The 20,592-nt window shown below is 51.2% G+C and overlaps 1 protein-coding gene and 1 long non-coding RNA gene across 2 annotated transcripts; both read right to left on the reverse strand.

Moving 5' to 3' along the window:
- Positions 1-59: 59 nt before the first annotated feature.
- Positions 60-13,809, reverse strand: LOC141977441 (uncharacterized). Its single transcript, XR_012636233.1, has 3 exons — positions 13,772-13,809; positions 5,981-6,070; positions 60-565 (listed from the first exon to the last, which is right to left on the reverse strand). It is a non-coding gene; the product is annotated as an uncharacterized LOC141977441 (long non-coding RNA).
- On the reverse strand, positions 7,013-8,248 carry LOC141977470 (C-X-C chemokine receptor type 3-like). Its single transcript, XM_074938990.1, has 2 exons — positions 8,240-8,248; positions 7,013-8,080 (listed from the first exon to the last, which is right to left on the reverse strand). The coding sequence occupies exons 1-2, from the start codon at positions 8,246-8,248 to the stop codon at positions 7,013-7,015; spliced, it is 1,077 nt and encodes a 358-aa protein (XP_074795091.1).
- Positions 13,810-20,592: the final 6,783 nt, after the last annotated feature.

The following is a 20,592-nucleotide window of genomic DNA, read 5'->3' on the forward strand; positions in this document are numbered from 1 at the left end:
CAGCACTTTAAAAGTTTACAATTTTAAAATTTATTGAATGCCAGCCTTCTTTTTTTTGGGCAATCCTCTGTGGCGGAGTGGCTGGTTGGCCGGTGGCCCCCCCACCGCGTTCTTGGGCGTCTGGGTGTGGAGGCTATGGAACTTGGGGAGGAGGGCGGTTGGTTACACAGGGGCTGTAGCGGCGGTCTGGGCTCCAGCTGCCTTTGCTGCAGCTCAACCATACACTGGAGCATACTGGTTTGATCCTCCAGCAGCCTCAGCATTGAATCCTGCCTCCTCTCATCACGCTGCCACCACAGTTGAGCTTCAGCCCTGTCTTCAGCCCGCCACTTACTCTCTTCAGCCCGCCACTTACTCTCTTCAGCCCGCCACCTCTCCTCTCGGTCATTTTGTGCTTTCCTGCACTCTGACATTATTTGCCTCCATGCATTCGTCTGTGCTCTGTCAGTGTGGGAGGACAGCATGAGCTCAGAGAACATTTCATCATGAGTGCATTTTTTTTTCTTTCTAATCTTCACTAGCCTCTGGGAAGGCGAAGATCCTGTGGTCATTGAAACACATGCAGCTGGTGGAGAAAAAAAAAGGGACAGCGGTATTTAAAAAGACACATTTTATAAAACAATGGCTACACTCTTTCAGGGTAAACCTTGCTGTTAACATTACATACATAGCACATGTGCTTCCATTACAAGGTTGCATTTTGCCTCCCCCCACCGCGTGGCTACCCCCTCAACTCTCCCCCCTCCCCGTAGCTAACAGCCGGGAACATTTCTGTTCAGCCACAGGCAAACAGCCCAGCAGGAACGGGCTCCTCTGAGTGTCCCCTGAAGAAAAGCACCCTATTTCAACCAGGTGACCATGAATGATATCTCACTCTCCTGAGGATAACACAGAGAGATAAAGAACGGATGTTGTTTGAATGCCAGCAAACATACACTGCAATGCTTTGTTGTACAATGATTCCCGAGTACGTGTTACTGGCCTGGAGTGGTAAAGTGTCCTACCATGAAGGACGCAATAAGGCTGCCCTCCCCAGAAACCTTTTGCAAAGGCTTTGGGAGTACATCCAGGAGAGCCGCGAATGCCAGGGCAAATTAATCCTTTCACATGCTTGCTTTTAAACCATGTATAGTATTTTAAAAGGTACACTCACAGGAGGTCCCTTCTCCACCTGCCGGGTCCAGGAGGCAGCCTTGGGTGGGTTTGGGGGGTACTGGCTCCAGGTCCAGGGTGAGAAACAGTTCCTGGCTGTCAGGAAAACCGGTTTCTCCGCTTGCTTGCTGTGAGCTATCTACAACCTCATCATCATCATCTTCTTCGTCCCCAAAACCTGCTTCCGTATTGCCTCCATCTCCATTGAAGGAGTCAAACAACATGGCTGGGGTAGTGGTGGCTGAACCCCCTAAAATGGCATGCAGCTCATCATAGAAGCGGCATGTTTTGGGCTGTGACCCAGAGCGGCTGTTTTCCTCTCTGGTTTTCTGGTAGGCTTGCCTCAGCTCCTTACGTTTCACGCGGCACTGCTTCGGGTCCCTGTTATGGCCTCTGTCCTTCATGCCATGGGAGATTTTGACAAAGGTTTTGGCATTTCAAAAACTGGAACGGAGTTCTGATAGCACGGATTCCTCTCCCCATACAGCGATCAGATCCCGTACCTCCCGTTCGGTCCATGCTGGAGCTCTTTTGTGATTCTGGGACTCCATCATGGTCACCTCTGCTGATGAGCTCTGCATGGTCACCTGCAGTTTGCCACGCTGGCCAAACAGGAAATGAGATTCAAAAATTCGCGGTTCTTTTCCTGTCTACCTGGCCAGTGCATCTGAGTTGAAAGTGCTGTCCAGAGCGGTCACAATGGAGCACTCTGGGATAGCTCCCGGAGGCCAATACTGTCGAATTGTGTCCACAGTACCCCAAATTCGACCCGGCAAGGCCGATTTAAGCGCTAATCCACTTGTCAGGGGTGGAGTAAGGAAATCGATTTTAAAAGCCCTTTAAGTTGAAATAAAGGGCTTCATTGTGTGGACCGGTGCAGGTTTACATCAATTTAACGCTGCTAAATTCGACCTAAAGTCCTAGTGTAGACCAGGGCTAAGGTACCTTAAGGGTTAAATGCTAAATACCAAAGCCAAACAACACTCGTTACCTGTGTCTGGCAAAAAGCGTTTCTCAGTTTTGCAACTTTGAATGAAAGATTCAAATGGATTTTAGTGGTGTTATTTAAAAACAAAACAAAACCAATTTATCTTAAACCTACAAAACAAGAGTTTTACAAACCAGGAGTCAAGTATCAGGGGGTAGCCGTGTTAGTCTGTATCCACAAAAACAACGAGGAGTCCGGTGGCACCTTATTATTATTATACTGACACATGAAGAGAAGGGAGTTACCTAACAAGCGGAAAACCAGTGTTGGACACATGAAGAGAAGGGAGTTACCTAACAAGTGGAGAAACAGTGTTAGCCAACACTTGTTCTCCATTTGTTAGGTAACTTCCTTCTCTTCATGTGTCAATTCACTCCCTGCTTCTGAAGAAGTGGTTTTTTTACCCACAAAAGCTTATGCCCAAATAAATCTGTTAGTCTTTAAGGGGAAACCAGGAGTGTTGCTTTAGGTTATAAACACTCCAGATATTTACACAATATATTTATACACACATTCTTTTTTTCTTAACATCCCTTGCTCTGCTTTAATTTTTACACAGCTGTACATTGATTACATTTGTATACATTTGGGGGCAGGTAAGTTCCAATAGAAGCCCCTTATGTTCTTTTAGCGAATTTGACTAAATTGTTCATAGTCAAATGACTTAAATCAGACTGTCTCTTTGCCTGGTTGATTTACAGACATTCCTTTGGAAAAGGGCCCATTTTTCCTTCAGAATGGCTGCAAAGAAACTAAAAATTATCTTTCTATAACACTTTTCCTTTTTAACATTTTTACAACATTGAGCTGCTTAATTCTCTCCAGCCTCTACAGAGTTAACTTCTCACTCTCTTTCCTTAAATCACTTGCTTATCTCCCAAAATGACACCTTCATCATCTCAGATTTTACCATTCCAAGTATTGTCCCAGGGATCTGAAATCCCCTTGCCTGTGCTTACTGCTTCCCTTACTCCTGCCACTATGCCCCTCAGGGCTCCCAACCAGTTTTCCAATCTCTTTATCTGTTGCCTGCCTGCTTGTTTGGGCCTGATCCTGCTTTCCTCGCTGAACTGTCCCTTCCCGTGGGCACTGGCTTTGTCCCACTAACCATTTAGCAAGGAAGGTGGGCTCCTCAACTAGCCCCCACCCCTCCTGGTCCCTTTTCTTAAACATTTTTCTTAAAATTGTGAAATCACAACAATATCCCACACTCCTATATCTTTCAGAGTAAGGTCTTACAGAAATCTACTCCTAATTTGCCCACACTTTGTGCTGGGATTTACAAAACACAAAAAGTCTATACCCACTAAAAACTCTGCCTGACAGAGCTGGAGGGAGGGAAAGCTAAGTCCCGTACCTTTTGGGCTCAATCCTGCTACGACCGAGGGTATATTCACCTATGCAATTTTTCCCTGATAGATGGGTAGGAGCAAGGAATCTAATCCTCCCCCTATTGCCCGGCACTTCTACGACCAGGAGTGTGCACACCTGAATGATCAATCACTTTATACATATGTACATACATACAATCACTTTTAGCAATATTTTCAACAATCACAGTGCATGTCTTCCCCCTTTCGCAATTCTCCACCAAAAATGTTATGCTTATAAGAAACACATGGGATCTTTCTGAGGGGAAAAGGCAACACGCCCCGATTATTGGAGATACAACAATTAGCATATGCATTCAATCACACACACACACACTGTCCTGCCAGTCGATGTTATAGTTACCAGTCCAGAGTCCGGATCAATCTAGTGGCCAGCTAGATTGATCACAGGTAGGGAGGAGCCGGGTTCCGTCGGTCGCAACAAGATGCTCTGGGGAAGTCTTGGCAGGATGAAACCAACGTTTCATGGCAAGGCCCCCTGTTTATATTGTGATTTTCCTTCACTGGGACCCATGAGTTTTGCACCGTCATGCTGTAACCAATTGCTGGAGTGCTTGTTTTCTTAAATTGTTTTTCTCATCCTTTATCTTGTTCTTTCATCAGTCTCTCAGGGAGTCACCCCATGCTAGTTTGGATCACAGCTATCTTGTCCCCATTGATGGGTGCCTGCCACATCTTTTAGAGTTGTCAATCTGCCATCCTCTGACATCTCAATAGGGGCATGTTGCAATCTCCTGTCGCCTTTACACCCGGCGATGGCCTTCACACTTATCTTCTAATATACACATTCCTCATTCACACACAAAACAGGATTGATTTTACACAAAGCATTTGAACAGGAACATCAAGTTGCAATGCAAAAGAAAACGATCATTACATTCTTTTATTTACTTCAAAAATGCTAAACCTACAACAAAATGGTGACCCTAAAGGTCTGTCACTGCCTTGAAATCAGCTTCAGACACAAGATTCTGGCTGATGCATCTTTACCAATGGCACACTAGGCCATTCATTTCTGCTTTCAGAAAGGGTGGTTGGCAGGATATGATCAAATCATACATCAATACATTTTATGCATGCTACATTATTATTCTTTATCCTTTATTCTAAATTATACAAAATACAAACATAAAATCCTACTACTACATATCCCCCTTTTGACCCCTCAAGTACAATTCTTAAGTGGGTCTTATTTTATACAACTGTTTCATAGCAATATACTGAGAGGCCATTTGAGCTTGTAATTTAACAAACATTCTTTTTGTCCAACAGCACATACAACACATTCCTAGCAAGCAAACACAGGACAATATTAACACAACTAGCAATGGGTGAAACATGATAGACAATATGCCCTTAGAAGTCGGGGACCTGCCTGTAAAAACATCATACCAATGATAGGTTGTTAGTTCTTTTTCAGACCTAGCAATTTTTAGCATGTCTCCATTTGCATGTAATATTTGAATGACAAGCTTCCCTATATCCAAATTTCGTAGTGTAGACATACCCTCTGTGTCTGTTGTAAAAACAGAGTCACCTTGGTTTCTGACAACAAGTGATCAATTAAATCGTGCCAGTCCAGACCAAGGGTAACAGAGAAATTAACCAGGGTAGCAGTTATACTGCTCTGTGCTTTTTCTATCTTTGGTAAATTGTACATGTGATTGCTAGTATATAATATGCTGGCATTACTTCTATATTCATCCACTGGGGGTTGGCTGATACTTGCATCTTCCCAAAATACTGTTTCCCGGGATGTAACACATACACAATGTCCGTTGTACAAAACACGCATAACATTTTCTAGTTCATCCCACACACGTGTTCCCAAGGACATATCCCTACTACATGGTTCTGTGGTGACAGGTAGGGAAAAGCACACCCATTTCTGAGGGCTCCACTCCGTACACCCTTGGGTATACAATAATTTCTCCTCTTTCCCAGCCCACTGACCCATATCCCGGGGTAACCAAAAGGATCCTATGGTCAGTTTTGGGAGCGGGCTCACTTTCCATATTTCTGTCTCCACAGACTGTCGGTGAGCAATTTTAACAATAATTTCACCTAATAGCGAATCAGGCTTAAACATGCTGGAAACATATTGCATCCATTCATATTCGTAGGTGTTGAACTAGGACCTATTCCGTTGTTTTAAAAGATGTGTTAATACCCTAACATTCCCAGATATTACTCAAAACATTTCATGTTCAAGTGATGCTAAACTAAGAATTTGTGTCTCAGTACATCCTACGGCCAAGGCAGTTTTATTCCCTAATTCTAGTTGTTGTTTATACAGCAGCCACGTGGTGGTGTTCAACCACCACCATATATTCCATGTTGGTTTTAGGTTTCCCAGCCCTATTTGTACCAAGTCCACAGTAGTATCTGCCTGCTTGTGAATGAGACTATCTTGCAGTTGTGACAAGGAACTTAACTTATTCTTAATTACCTCCAGGTCTACAGTATTCATAATCTCTGCTCCAAAACCCTATTAATAGACTGGCATTCCTTGACCTCCGCCGTTCTTCAACACTGGTTTCTGTAAATACAGTTAAAATGCTTATTAATCCTTTTCTGCCTAATGCAATAGGGTTTGGGCTTTTTTTGTAACACAATACACAACAATGCTAGCAACAAGACAAACAACACAAGACAAAACTTAAAACACAAAACACAATTTTTGTCGTGAAACTAGATTCTTGGTATTCCGGGTTGCTCTTCAGCTGGTACCAGCTTTTCCTGAAGTTCTGAAAGACAAAAAGAACATTTTTCTACCCCTTTTGGGGTGGCAGATTATTGCTTAAAATATCCCTTCCTTTTACAAATATCCTTGCTGATTGCAGGCAAAACAGAGGAATTACCCCCGTACTTTCCTGTGTTTTTGTTCTATAGGGCTTTTAGCCTTTAAGGGTTGAGGGTAAATGATCTCACTGTTCAGTTATGAAATGCTGCACCTAGAGTGGCAGGGCCCTTACTGGCTTGGTCTCTGAGCTGAAAGGAGCCATGTTCTCCAAGGGGTAGCTCTTTCGGCAGCTGACTCCAGAGCTCTCCATGCAAGCACCCTGCGGGTGGAGCTGGTGGTTCGGTGTCTGTTCGTGCTTGGGGCCTTGGCCCCGGGACCCAGCTTGGAGCCCAGACAGACAGATGAACCCTGGAGGGTAGATGCCAGTTGCTCCCAGTCAAATGTGCAGCAGGGCAGGATGTTACATCCTCGGCATTTTGTAACCAGCCTGGGGCTTTTGCAACACCCCTCATCCTTTCTTGTAAGGGGCTGGTGTGGGGTGGGAACCACAGATGAAAGGGTCTCTCTGTGCAGGAGCCAGTTCTAGTGTCCCTGGGGGAGGGAGGGATGGGAGTCTGGACTGGGTGCAATGCACGGGGTGTGCAGTGTCCTCACTGGTGCCCCTGATCGGTATGATCCTGGACAGAGAGGCCCTGTCCCAGCCTTTTGGAGCAGGGCGCACACTGTCCTCAGCCACTCTCACAGCATGACTGAGTAGCCATGGTCTGCGTCCCCCTCTGGGGTGCTGTGCACTGACGTTCCCCCTCTATGGTGGCTCTGCTCCCGGATGGAGAGGATCTGTCTTTGGCTCGAGCCCTGGCTATGGCGCCGTCCCTTCCAGCACAGCTGGGAGAGCTCCCTGCGGAACTTGACACCAGCGAAGGCATACACCAGGGGGTTGAGGCAGCAGTGCAGCAGGCCAAGCACCTCAGTCACCAGCAGCCCGAAGTCCAACACCCGCTCCAGGGCGCAGTGGCGGCCAACGTAGCCCAGGCGTTGCAGACTGTCCAGCAGCAGGAAGATGTGGAAGGGGGCCCAGCAAAGCACAAAGAGTGCCAGCAGCAGCAGCACCAGCCGCAGTGGGCGATGCCTGGCCAGCAGCTGTACCCGATCCAGTGTGCAGAAAATGCGGCCATAGCAGAAGAGCATCACCAGCAGTGGCAAAAGGAAGCCTAGGAAGAAGGAGGTGAGGCACAGCCCCACCCGCCAGGCCTGGGCTTCATGGGCTCTGAAGCCCCGGTGGCAGATGGAGGCACGGCCCTGGGGCTGGAAGGGTACAGTGCGGAAGTACAGTTCCGGGATGGAGAGGGCCAGGCAGATGGCCCAGAGGAGGGCGCAGGCCAGGTGCAGGTGCAGGGCTCGCAGACGCCGGAACAGCTGCATGGCATGCACAATGGCCAGATACCGGTTGATGCTGATGCCAGCGAGGAGCAGGATGCTGCTGTAGCTGTTCACAGTCGACAGCGCCCCCACCAGTTTGCAGAGCACCTCCCCAAACACCCAGCCATGGGCAAACTGTGTAGCCCAGAAGGGGAGCCCCAGCACCAGCAGTATGTCAGCCAGCGCCAGCTGGAAGAGATACCTGTCCGCCAGGTGCCAGGGGCATCGTCGCTGCCCCAGCACCACCAACACCAGCCCATTCCCCACCAGCCCCACCACAAAGACCAGGGTGAAGAGAGGGGGGACGAAGTACCGTCCAAACGCACTGACTGCATCCAGCCTGCAGGGGGCAGTGTCCTCACTGATGTCTGGGTAGCTGGTGTAGTCCTGGGAGGGAGAAACAGAGAGGAGGGCTTAGAGGGGATGCCAGAGAGAGACGCCAGTTTACCTGCCATCCGTAGCCTTTGTGACTGTGCCAGGCAGGGGCGCCTGGGCTGACACCAGCATAACCCAGAAGGGGGAATTAGAGGGGAATGACAGACACACCGGCGACATCGCCTGCCAAGCCTTGTGTCACGGAGTGTGGGGGAGTCCAGGCCCTGCACCCCTCTTCCTGGGATTCACTGAGACTCTCAGCCAGCCAGTAAAACAGAAGGTTTATTGGACAACAGGAACACAGTCCAAAACAGAGCTTGTGGGGACACCCAGGACCCCTCAGTGAAGTCCTTCTGGGGGAGCAGGGAGCTTAGACCCCAGCCCTGGGGTTCCCTGTGTTCCTCCACCCAGCCCCAAACTGAAACTAAACCCACCGAGCAGGTTCCCTGCTGCAGCCTCCGTCCACATTCCTGGGCAGAGGTGTTACCTCCCCCTCCCCCTCCTGGCTCAGGTGACAGGCTCTCAGGTCTCCCGTCCCCAGGGCACATTCCCAGGTCAACACTCCCCCCTCCCTGCTGCGTCACATCGTCACATCTCTCCCCCCTTCGAGACTGAACTGAGCGGGGTCACTGTGACCAGTGACCTGGGGAAGTTCGGGGCCCCCTCTCCGGGACAGCGCATCCGCTATCAGGTTGGCACTTCCCTTCACGTGGACCACGTCCATGTCGTAATCCTGCAGGAGCAGGCTCCACCTCAGGAGCTTGGCGTTGGCTCCTTTCATCTGGTGCAGCCAGGTCAGGGGAGAGTGGTCGGTGTAGACGGTGAAGTGTCGCCCGAAGAGATAGGGCTCTAGTTTCTTGAGGGCCCACACCATGGCCAGGCACTCCTTCTCGATGGCCGCGTAGTGTTGCTCCCGGGGTAGCAACTTCTTGCTCAGGTACACGATGGGGTGTCTCTCTCCCTTTTCATCCTCCTGCATTAACACCGCCCCCAGTCCCGTGTCGGAGGCGTCGGTGAACACCACAAAGGGCTTGTCAAAGTCTGGGTTTGCTAGAACTGGGCCACTGACCAGAGCCTCCTTCAGCGCCCGGAAAGCCTCCTGGCACTGCTCGGTCCAGACCACCTTGTCTGGCTTCCCCTTCTTGCATAGCTCAGTGATGGGGGTGGCTATGGCGCTAAAGTGGGGCACAAATCTTCGGTAGTATCCTGCCATCCCAATAAAGGCTTGGACCTGCTTTTTGGTGTGGGGAGCGGGCCAGTCTCTGATCACCTCCACCTTGGCCGGTTCCGGCTTTAGGCGGCCGCTCCCCACCCGATGGCCCAGGTAAGATACTTCAGCCATCCCCACCTTGCACTTCTCCGCTTTGACAGTCAGCCCAGCCCCCTGGAGTCGGTCCAGCACTTGTCTAACCTGGGACACGTGGTCCTCCCAGGTCTGGCTAAAGACACAGATGTCGTCAATATACGCCACGGCAAAACTCTCCATCCCCCTCAGGAGCTGGTCCACCAGGCGCTGGAAGGTGGCCGGCGCTCCCTTGAGGCCGAAAGGCAGGGTCAGAAACTCATAGAGCCCCAGAGGGGTGATAAAGGCCGATTTCAGCCGGGCATCTGCATCCAGCGGCACTTGCCAGTAGCCCTTTGTAAGGTCCATGGTGGTAAGGTACCGAGCTCCTCCCAGCTTGTCTAGGAGCTCGTCCGGCCTGGGCATGGGGTAGGCATCCGATACAGTGATGGCATTGAGCTTCCGATAGTCCACACAGAACCGGACTGACCCATCCTTTTTGGGGACCAGCACCACCGGCGAGGCCCAAGGGCTGGCCGATGGCTGGATCACCCCCAAAGCCAGCATGTCCCGGACCTCTCTTTCCAGGTCCTGAGCAGTTTTCCCTGTGACTCGGAAGGGGGAGCATCTTATCGGCTGGTGCGACCCTGTCTGCACCCGGTGGACAGTCAGATTAGTGCGTCCAGGCTGGTTGGAAAACAGCTGTCGGTACGGATGCAGCACCCCCCTGACCTCAGCTTGCTGGGCAGGGGTGAGCTGCTCCGAGAGGGGGATTGTTTCCAGGGGGGAACCAGCTCTGGTCCCAGGGAATAGATCTACTAAAGGGTCATCTCCCTGCTCCTCCCACTGACCACACACAGCTAACACCACATTCCCCCTGGCATAATATGGCTTCATCATATTCACATGGTACACCCGGCGGTGGTGGGCCCGGTTCGACAGCTCCACCACATAGTTTACCTCATTGAGCTGCTTGACGACCTTGAACGGGCCCTCCCAGGCGGCCTGTAGTTTGTTCTTTCTCACGGGGATGAGAACCATCACCTGATCCCCGGTGGCGTAGGCCCGGGCCCGCGCCGTGCGGTCATACCAGACCTTCTGCTTCCTCTGGGCTCTGGCCAGATTCTCCCTGGCCAGGCCCATGAGTTCAGCCAGTCTCTCTCGGAAGGTCAGGACATACTCCACCACTGACTCTCCATCGGGAGTGGCCTTCCCCTCCCACTCGTCTCTCATCAGGTCCAGGGGGCCCCTCACCCTCCTTCCATATAACAGTTCGAAAGGCGAAAATCCGGTAGACTCCTGGGCCACCTCCCTGTACGCGAACAGCAGGTGAGGTAAGTACTTGTCCCAATCCTGCGGGTGCTGGTTCATAAAGGTTTTCAGCATCATCTTTAGCGTCCCGTTAAACCTCTCCACCAGCCCATTGGACTGGGGGTGATACGCTGAGGCCCAGTCATGCCGGACCCCACATTTCTCCCACAAGCACCGGAGCAGGGCCGACATGAAGTTGGAGCCTTGGTCTGTCAAGACTTCCCTGGGGAACCCCACTCGGCTGAAAATGGTCAGGAGCGCATCTGCCACGGTGTCTGCTTCAATGGAAGCTAAGGGCACTGCCTCGGGGTAGCGGGTGGCGAAATCTACCACCACCAGAATGTATTTCTTCCCCGACCGGGTCGTCTTGCTGAGAGGCCCCACGATGTCCATGGCCACCTTCTGGAAAGGCTCCTCTATGATGGGCAAAGGTCTCAACGCCGCTTTCCCCTTGTCCCGGGCCTTCCCCACCCTCTGACAGGGGTCACAGGATCGGCAATACTGCCGGACGGTGGTAAAGACCCCGGGCCAGTAAAAGTTCTGTAGCAACCTCTGCCGGGTGCACCGGATTCCCTGGTGCCCTGCGAGGGGGATGTCATGGGCCAGGGACAGGAGCTTGCGGCGGTACTTCTGGGGGACCACCAGCTGCCTCCTGATCCCACAGGACTCCCCTTCCCCTGGGGGAGCCCATTCTCGGTAAAGGAACCCCTTCTCCCACAGGAACCTCTCCTGGCAGCCTCTCCTCATGGTCCGTCCCTCACTGAGGTCGGCCAGGTCCCTGAGCTTCTGCAAGGAGGGATCTTTCCTCAACTCGGCCTGGAACTCAGCGGCTGGGGAAGGGATGGGGCCCGGTTCCCCCTCCGTGGCCAGGTCTGAGGCCGCAGCCTCTCTGAGCCGTGCCCCTCGGCGCTCCCTCCCCACCCGAGTAGGGTCTCGCGCCTCCAGTGTGGTACCCTCCCCAGGGTCAGGTCGCAGTGCCCCTCGCCGGCTCTGGCTACGGGTCACAACCAGGGCGGTCTGGGGGTCGCTTGGCCAGTCCTCTAGGTCTCCCCCCATCAAAACTTCAGTGGGCAAATGGTGGTGTACCCCCACATCCTTGGGGCCCTCCTTGGTCCCCCATTTCAGGTGTACCCTTGCCACGGGCACCTTAAATGGGGTCCCGCCCACCCCCGTCAGGGTCAGGTAGGTGTTGGGCACCACCCGATCTGGGGCCACCACCTCGGGCCGGGCCAGCGTCACCTCCGCGCCCGTATCCCAGTATCCATTGACCTTCCTCCCATCCACCTCCAGGGGAACAAGGCACTCTCTCCGGAGGGACAGCCCCGCACCCACCCTGTAAACCGAGCACCCTGAGTCCAGAGCCTCCAGCCCTCTGGCGGGGCTGGCTGGGGGTACTCTTCCCTCCTGAGCAGGTGGCAAACTGGTAGCCCCCCTTTCCTGGGTCGCCTGCCCCTCGTCCAGCTGAGTCCCTACCCAGTTAACCCTGGGTAGGTTGGGTCTGCTCAGTTTGTCCCTGAGCCCGGGGCACTGGGCCCGTACGTGGCCTCTCTGGCCACAGTGATAGCAGCTCAGGTCACGTTGGTCCCCTCGAACGGGTCGGAGGGGCCCGACACCAGGCGTTCCCCTTTGGAGGGGGTTCTCCCTATTTCCCCGCTGGGAGGCCCCATGGTGACTCTCTCTCTGCATCGGGGGGGGCCTGTTCTTTTGGGACTCCTCCCGGCTACCCCCTGACCGACTGTTCACAAACTCGTCGGCCAGCTGCCCTGCATGCTGGGGGTTCGCGAGCTTTTTGTCCACCAGCCACAGCCTCAGGTCGGAAGGGCACTGTTCATACAGGTGCTCCAGTACAAACAGGTCAAGCAGGTCCTCTTTAGTTTGGGCCCCCGCTGTCCACTTGCGGGCATATCCCTGCATCCTGTTGACCAGTTGTAGGTAGGTGACCTCAGGCGTTTTACGCTGACTCCGGAACCTTCTCCGGTACATCTCGGGGGTCAGCCCAAACTCACGGAGCAGGGCCTGTTTGAACAGTTCATAGTCCCCTGCCTCTGCCCCTGTCATCCGGCTGTAGACCTCCACGGCTTTGGGGTCCAGTAAGGGGGTGAGGAACTGGAGCCTGTCTGCAGGGTCAACCCTGTGCAGCTCGCAGGCATTCTCAAAGGCCGTCAGGAAGCTATCTATGTCCTCCCCCTCCTTCCGCTGGGCCAGGAAGCACTTATCAAAGCTCCTTGCAGTCTTGGGTCCCCCCTCACTCACCGCAGCCGGGGCCCCACTGCTCCTCAGCCTGGCCAGCTCCAGTTCATGCTGTCTTTGTTTCTCCTTCTCCTGCTGCTCATGTTGACTTTCCCTCTCCTTCTCCTGACGTTCCCTCTCCTTCTCCTCCTGCTCATGTTGACGTTGTTTCTCCTCATGTTGACGTTGTTTTTCATGATCCTCCAGCTCCCTCATTTTCCTCTCCCTCTCCCATTCCAGCCGCATCCGCTCCAGGGATGGGGAGCTCCGCTGGGAGGATCCCCTGCTGGCTGCTGGGGTCAGGGGGCCCTCGGTATTCGCTGGGCTTCCCACAACCCCTCCCCCAGGCATAGGTAGGAAGGGTCTCGGGGTGTCCTGGGCAGCAGTCTGACCCCTCCCAGCCTGGTCAGGCCCCAGGGCCCACGCTGCGTCCGCCGGGCGGCTTCCCTCAGGGACAGGGATCGGGTCATCCAAGCGATCCCTCTCCTCCAGCTGGGCAATCAGCTGTTCCTTGGTGGACCTCCCGACGCGCAGCCCCCTCTGCCTGCACAGCTCCACCAGGTCGCTCTTAAGGCGTTTAGCGTACATCTCCCGGCTGGCCACTTGCAGGCCGGGCAGCTGTCCACGGTTTCCAGGAAAAGCCCCTAGTGTGCCAGTCCTTCTTGAGGTCACCACCTCTTTGCCAGGGTCGAGCTGCAGACTCCTCCGCCCCTGGGACCGCTGGCTGCAATCCCCTGGGGGACCCTGTTACTGCAAAAGTCCTTCTCTCTGGTGACACACTCCCAGGGGTTAACCGCCCCCTGAAACCGTCTCTCTCTGAATCTTCAGCACGCCTGGTCCCCGTCAATCCCCCTTCGTTTTACTGTTCCCCAGTCACTTACTGCAGGAAGCGCCGTTCACGGGGTGCAGTAGATCCCACCGCTGCCACCAGTTGTCACGGAGTGTGGGGGAGTCCAGGCCCTGCACCCCTCTTCCTGGGATTCACTGAGACTCTCAGCCAGCCAGTAAAACCGAAGGTTTATTGGACAACAGGAACACAGTCCAAAACAGAGCTTGTGGGGACACCCAGGACCCCTCAGTCAAGTCCTTCTGGGGGAGCAGGGAGCTTAGACCCCAGCCCTGGGGTTCCCTGTGTTCCTCCACCCAGCCCCAAACTGAAACTAAACCCACCGAGCAGGTTCCCTGCTGCAGCCTCCATCCACATTCCTGGGCAGAGGTGTTACCTCCCCCTCCCCCTCCTGGCTCAGGTGACAGGCTCTCAGGTCTCCCGTCCCCAGGGCACATTCCCAGGTCAACACTCCCCCCTCCCTGCTGCGTCACATCGTCACATCTTGCTGAGCCATGTGGGGTGGGGCTCTCTGTGGACAGCTTTTATGTTCTCCCATGTGCTCGCCATGGGAGGCGGATGCTGGAGAGTGGGCTGAATAATAATGATTTGCACCTGGTTGTGGCATGGGGGCAGCTGGCAGCATTAGTAATCAAACATCATGATAGTCTTCTTGTTCCCTTGGCCTTCCCGATCTGTTACCTCAGTATTTGCGAGCAGGGACTAGGGTGACCAGATGTCCCGATTTTATAGGGACAGTCCTGGTATTTGGGGCTTTTTCTTATATAGGTGCCTATTATCCCCAGCCCCTGTCCTGATTTTTCACCCTTGCTATCTGGTCACCCTAGCAGGGACTCTTGTACAGCCCCCAGCACAATGGGGCCCCAGGCCTTGCATGGGCCCTGTTGGGGCCATACCCACAGAAATGGAAATGGACGATGGGTAGAAGTTTCAGAAGTTCCAGTGCCTTAGCCTCCTAAATCCCATTTTCAAGAGATGTGGGGATTTGAGACCCTTGAAAATGGCACTTTGGTTCGTAAATCACTCAGGTGTTGGTGAAAGTTTTACCTGTGGGGCATATGCTGCTGGTATTATGGTAGGGCCCCATAGGATACATCTGCCCTTCGTTCTTGCTGCTTTAAATGTGAAAACTCGGTGTGTTTCAGTTACTGTCCTGTTTAGAACATCTCTGGAGCGTTGCACAGTCATTTTGGCTTTGCAGTGCACATCTGTTGCCTTCTCATTCTGGCTGTAAGTGATGGGCCATAAATCATAGACTCACAGAATATCAGGGTTGGAAGGGACCGCAGGAGGTCATCTAGTCCAACCCCCTGCTCAAAGCAGGACCAATCCCCAACTAAATCATCCCAGCCAGGGCTTTGTCAAGCCTGACCTTAGAAACTGCTAAGGAAGGAGATTCCACCACCTCCCTAGGTAACGCATTCCAGTGCTTCACCACCCTCCTAGTGAAAAAGTTTTTCCTAATATCCAACCTAAACCTCCCCCACTGCAACTTGAGACCATTACTCCTCGTTCTGTCATCTGCTACCACTGAGAGCAGTCTAGTTCCATCCCCTTGGGAACTCCCTTTCAGGGAGTTGAAAGCAGCTATCAAATCCCATCTCATTCTTCTCTTCTGCAGACTAAATAATCCCAGTTCCCTCAGCCTCTCCTCATAAGTCATGTGTTCCCGTCCCCTAATCATTTTTGTTGCCCTCTGCTGGACTCTTTCCAATTTTTCCACATCCTTCTTGTAGTGTGGGGCCCAAAACTGGACACAGTACTCCAGATGAGGCCTCACCAATGCCAAATAGAGGGGAATGATCACACCACTCAATCTGCTGGCAATGCTCCTACTTATACATCCCAAAATGCCATTGGCCTTCTTGGCAACAACGGCACACTGTTGACTCATATCCAGCTTTGCATCCACTGTAACCCTCTAGGTCCTTTTCTGCAGAACTGCTGCCTAGCCATTCGGACCCTAGTCTGTAACGGTGCATGGGATTCTTCCGTCCTAAGTGCAGGACTCTGCACTTGTCCTTGTTGAACCTCATCAGATTTCTTTTGGTCCAATCCTCTAATTTGTCTAGGTCCCTCTGTATCCTATCCCTACCCTCCAAGGCCCCAAGGCTGCCTTTATCAGCTTCAAATGAGTAATGATCAGTCTCACTCACTGCGCAGCAGGAACGTGTCTTCACTTACTATTAAACGCACTAGGGTCAGGTTTGAAGAATTTAGCCTGGAAGCCAGCCCCCAAACTCCCGGTCAGCTCAATTAGCATTCCCCAAAGGTTAAATATCACACTGGGGCAAATGTGTCTAATACAAACCCCCCATGCCCCTGGTCAGAGTCTGGCCTCCGTGGCCATCACCCCGATGGCACCGTCTGAATTCCTGGGTGAATGGCCATTACTAATGCCATTAACCCCCCTGGTTCAGAAATGATACATTAGGATTCCAGCATTCTTTCTCCCAGTGACCCTGTACAATTCAGACCAATGAATAGCTGTGTCACCCCTGCCCTCTGACCTATAGTGCCCTTTACATTGCTTGGTTGCTGTAGCCTCCAGCCCGGACTGCTCACAAACAGCCTCCAACCTGCAAGTCACTCCCAGCTTTGTCTGTGCGTGCTGCAGTCAGCCAACCACCCTGGGCTCTCACCAGCCTTGGTTATAGTACCAGATCCCAACCCACTCTCAGATTTTTCTCTAGAAATCTTGGTCCTGTACTGCTCAGCCCTCTCCTGGACAATGCAAGTATGTTAAGTCTTTTATTTCTTTAATATAATCATATGCCAGCATATTATTTCAGAGTTCTTCAGACACTTCCATTTACAGCCACGGGATTCAATAAATCAGTAAAATAAATTTATTAACTATAAAGAGAGAGATTGTAAGTGAATACAAGTCATGAGGCATAAAAGTCAGAAATGGTTACAAGAAAAATAAAGATAAAAAATGCAACTGGTGCCTCACGTAACAAACTATGTTAAATTCAAAGCAAAGTTTTTCTCACCACATATCCTCAACACTCTTACTGACCAAACTTCTTGGACCAGGACCCCTTCTTCTGTTTAATGGCTTCTTCCTTTGTCCCTTCTTGTGCAATGAATCGATGGACAGAGAGAGAGGGAGGAGGAGGTTTTTTGTGGTGTTTGTCCCACTTTTTAAAGTGTCAGCCCTCCTCTTGGAAAACATTTCCAGCTGAGATTCAGAAGAGCGTGCCCATATGTAAGGATGTTCCCTGCTGGTTTTCCCAACTGCTTGAACTCCCTTTGTCTCCCTTTGTGCTTGATGACTCTGTTTACTGCTTATATGCAAATTAAGCACAGGACACATTCCTTTGTTTGAGACAAACCTCAGTTTGGTACACGTGTTAATAATATCATACAGCGAAATCGTATAACTTCACATCCAAGGGTGCCACATACATTTTATCAGGATAATATTGACCAGCAAATTATGAGTTTTCAAATGATATCTTACAAGACATACCTTGTACACATATTATTACAATAGTGTATAGGGCATGGGCGCGGGGTACATTCTGTTACAGACCCGCAGCTTGTGACAAATTTATAGACAGTAAATTGAGCTCTGGAAGACACTTACCTCAGAGAAATCATCATACACTGTGGTGAGACCCATGTTTCCAATGGACATGATTCTGCTGCTGGCCAGACCCTCCCTGATCATGCACTGAAACTAAAGGTGAGACCCATAGCAAAAAGCAGAACTGTCCAGCAAGTAATCTTGTAGCTAATATAAAAGCTTCCGGTGATGAAAGAACTGTTTGTGTTAGGGAAAGAAACTACTGATAGGTAGAACCATGAGGCTTGGTGCAGACTAGCAGAGCCCCCCTGTTGCAAAGATTTTAGGGAATGCCTTCTGTCCCCCACAACTTTCACCAGAGTCTGTGTGTCTGGTAAATGATTAAATCTCCGGTCCATGTGGGTGAGGTTGATTCCCAGAGTCCTGGATGCCCCATGACTGTTTTGGAGGAAGGGGAGAGGGACAGGAAAGCTTTAATTTGCGAGGCTGTACTAGGTGGAGAGGGAGGAAAGATTTGATCTGGGGCGTCTGTGCTTGGAGGTGGCATGCGTTGAACAACAGACCATAACCTGTTCTCCCCAAGAAGCAGCCCTTTGTGCAGTTTGATGCACTCTGGGAGCCCTGCTGCTCTGGTGGCAATGGGAGCTGCAGCTGTGATTCCTGATGATGTGCATCTCTGATGTGCTGCCAGCAGTTGTTTGTTTTCTTGTCTGAATGGGGCAGACACCTCCATTGCAGGGCTGTGGAGCTAGAGGTATGGGCCACCTGGCTGCCTTTAGGGCACATAAGGAAAGACTTGACCTTACTGATGATCATTCAATAGCAAAAAGAAAAGGAGGACTTGTGGCACCTTAGAGACTAACACATTTATTTGAGCATAAGCTTTTGTGAGCTACAGCTCACTTCATCGGATGCATTCAGTGGAAAATACAGTGAGGAGATTTATATACATAGAGAACATGAAACAATGGCTGTTACCATACACACTGTCACAAGAGTGATCACTTAAGGTGAGCTATTACCAGCAGGAGAGTGGGCGGGGGGAACCATAATCAAGGTGGGCCATGTCCAGCAGTTGACAAGAATGTGTGAGGAACAGTGGGGGGTGGGAGGGATAATAAACATGGGGAAATAGTTTTACTTTGTGTAATGACCCAGCCACTCCCAGTCTTTATTCAAGCCCAAGTTAATTGTATCCAGTTTGCAAATTAATTCCAATTCAGCAGTCTCTCGTTGGAGTCTGTTTTTGAAGCTTTGTTGTTGAAGAATTGCCACTTTTATGTCTGTAATCGAGTGACCAAAGAGACTGAAGCGTTCTCCGACTGGTTTTTGAATGTTATAATTCTTGACGTCTGATTTGTGTCCATTTATTCTTTTACGTAGAGACTGTCCGGTTTGACCAATGTACATGGCAGAGGAGCATTGCTGGCACATGATGGCATATATCACATTGGTAGATGTGCAGGTGAACGAGCCTCTGATAGTGTGGCTGATGTGATTAGGCCCTATGATGGTGTCCTTTGAATAGATATATGGGCACAGTTGGCAACGGGCTTTGTTGCAAGAATAGGTTCCTGGGTTAGTGGTTCTGTTGTGTGGTATGTGGTTGCTGGTGAGTATTCGCTTCAGGTTGGGGGGCTGTCTGTAAGCAAGGACTGGCCTGTCTCCCAAGATCTGTGAGACTGATGGGTCGTCCTTCAGGATAGCTTGTAGATCCTTGATGATGCGTTGGAGAGGTTTTAGTTGGGGGCTGAAGGTGATGAATCTCCTTCCTTAGAAGTTTTTAAGGTCAGGCTTGACAAAGCCCTGGCTGGGATGATTTAATTGGGGATTGGTCCTGCTTTGAGCAGGGGGTTGGACTAGATGACCTCCTGAGGTCCCTTCCAACCCTGATATTCTATGATTCTATGATTCTATGATGGCTCGTGGCGTTCTGTTATTTTCTTTGTTGGGCCTGTCCTGTAGTAGGTGACTTCTGGGTACTCTTCTGGCTCTGTTAATCTGTTTCTTCACTTCAGCAGGTGGGTATTGTAGTTGTAAGAACGCTTGATAGAGATCTTGTAGGTGTTTGTCTCTTTCTGAGAGGTTGGAGCAAATACGGTTGTATCATAGAGCTTGGCTGTAGACAGTGGATCGTGTGGTGTGGTCTGGATGAAAGCTGGAGGCATGTAGGTAGGAATAGCGGTCAGTAGGTTTCCGGTATAGGGTGGTGTTAATGTGACCATCGCTTATTAGCATCGTAGTGTCCAGAAAGTGGATCTCTTGTGTGGACTGGTCCAGGTTGAGGTTGATGGTGGGATGGAAATTGTTGAAATCATGGTGGAATTCCTCAAGGGCTTCTTTTCCATGGGTCCAGATGATGAAGATGTCATCAATATAGCGCAAGTAGAGTAGGGGCGTTAGGGGACGAGAGCTGAGGAAGCGTTGTTCTAAGTCAGCCATAAAAATGTTGGCATACTGTGGGGCCATGCGGGTACCCATAGCAGTGCCGCTGATCTGAAGGTATACATTGTCCCCAAATGTAAAATAGTTATGGGTGAGGACAAAGTCACAAAGTTCAGCCACCAGGTTAGCCGTGACATTATCGGGGATACTGTTCCTGACGGCTTGTACTCCATCTTTGTGTGGAATGTTGGTGTAGAGGGCTTCTACATCCATAGTGGCCAGGATGGTGTTTTCAGGAAGATCACCGGTGGATTGTAGTTCCCTCAGGAAGTCAGTGGTGTCTCGAAGGTAGCTGGGAGTGCTGGTAGTGTAGGGCCTGAGGAGGGAGTCTACATAGCCAGACAATTCTGCTGTCAGGGTGCCAATGCCTGAGATGATGGGGCATCCAGGATTTCCAGGTTTATGGATCTTGGGTAGCAGATAGATTACCCCAGGTCGGGGTTCCAGGGGTGCGTCTGTACGGATTTCTTCTTGTGCTTTTTCAGGGAGTTTCTTGAGCAAATGGTGTAGTTTCTTTTGGTAACCCTCAGTGGGATCAGAGGGTAATGGCTTGTAGAAAGTGGTGTTGGAGAGCTGCCGAGCAGCCTCTTGTTCATATTCCGACCTATTCATGATGACAACAGCACCTCCTTTGTCAGCCTTTTTGATTATGATGTCAGAGTTGTTTCTGAGGCTGTGGATGGCATTGTGTTCCGCACGGCTGAGGTTATGGGGCAAGTGATGCTGCTTTTCCACAATTTCAGCCCGTGCACGTCGGCGGAAGCACTCTATGTAGAAGTCCAGTCTGCTGTCTCGACCTTCAGGAGGAGTCCACCCAGAATCCTTCTTTCTGTAGTCTTGGTAGGAAGGTCTCTGTGGGTCAGCAAGGGAGCAAGTCC

This window comes from Natator depressus, chromosome 24 (genome assembly GCF_965152275.1).
Source record: "Natator depressus isolate rNatDep1 chromosome 24, rNatDep2.hap1, whole genome shotgun sequence".
In the NCBI taxonomy this organism is placed as follows: Eukaryota; Metazoa; Chordata; order Testudines; family Cheloniidae; genus Natator; species Natator depressus.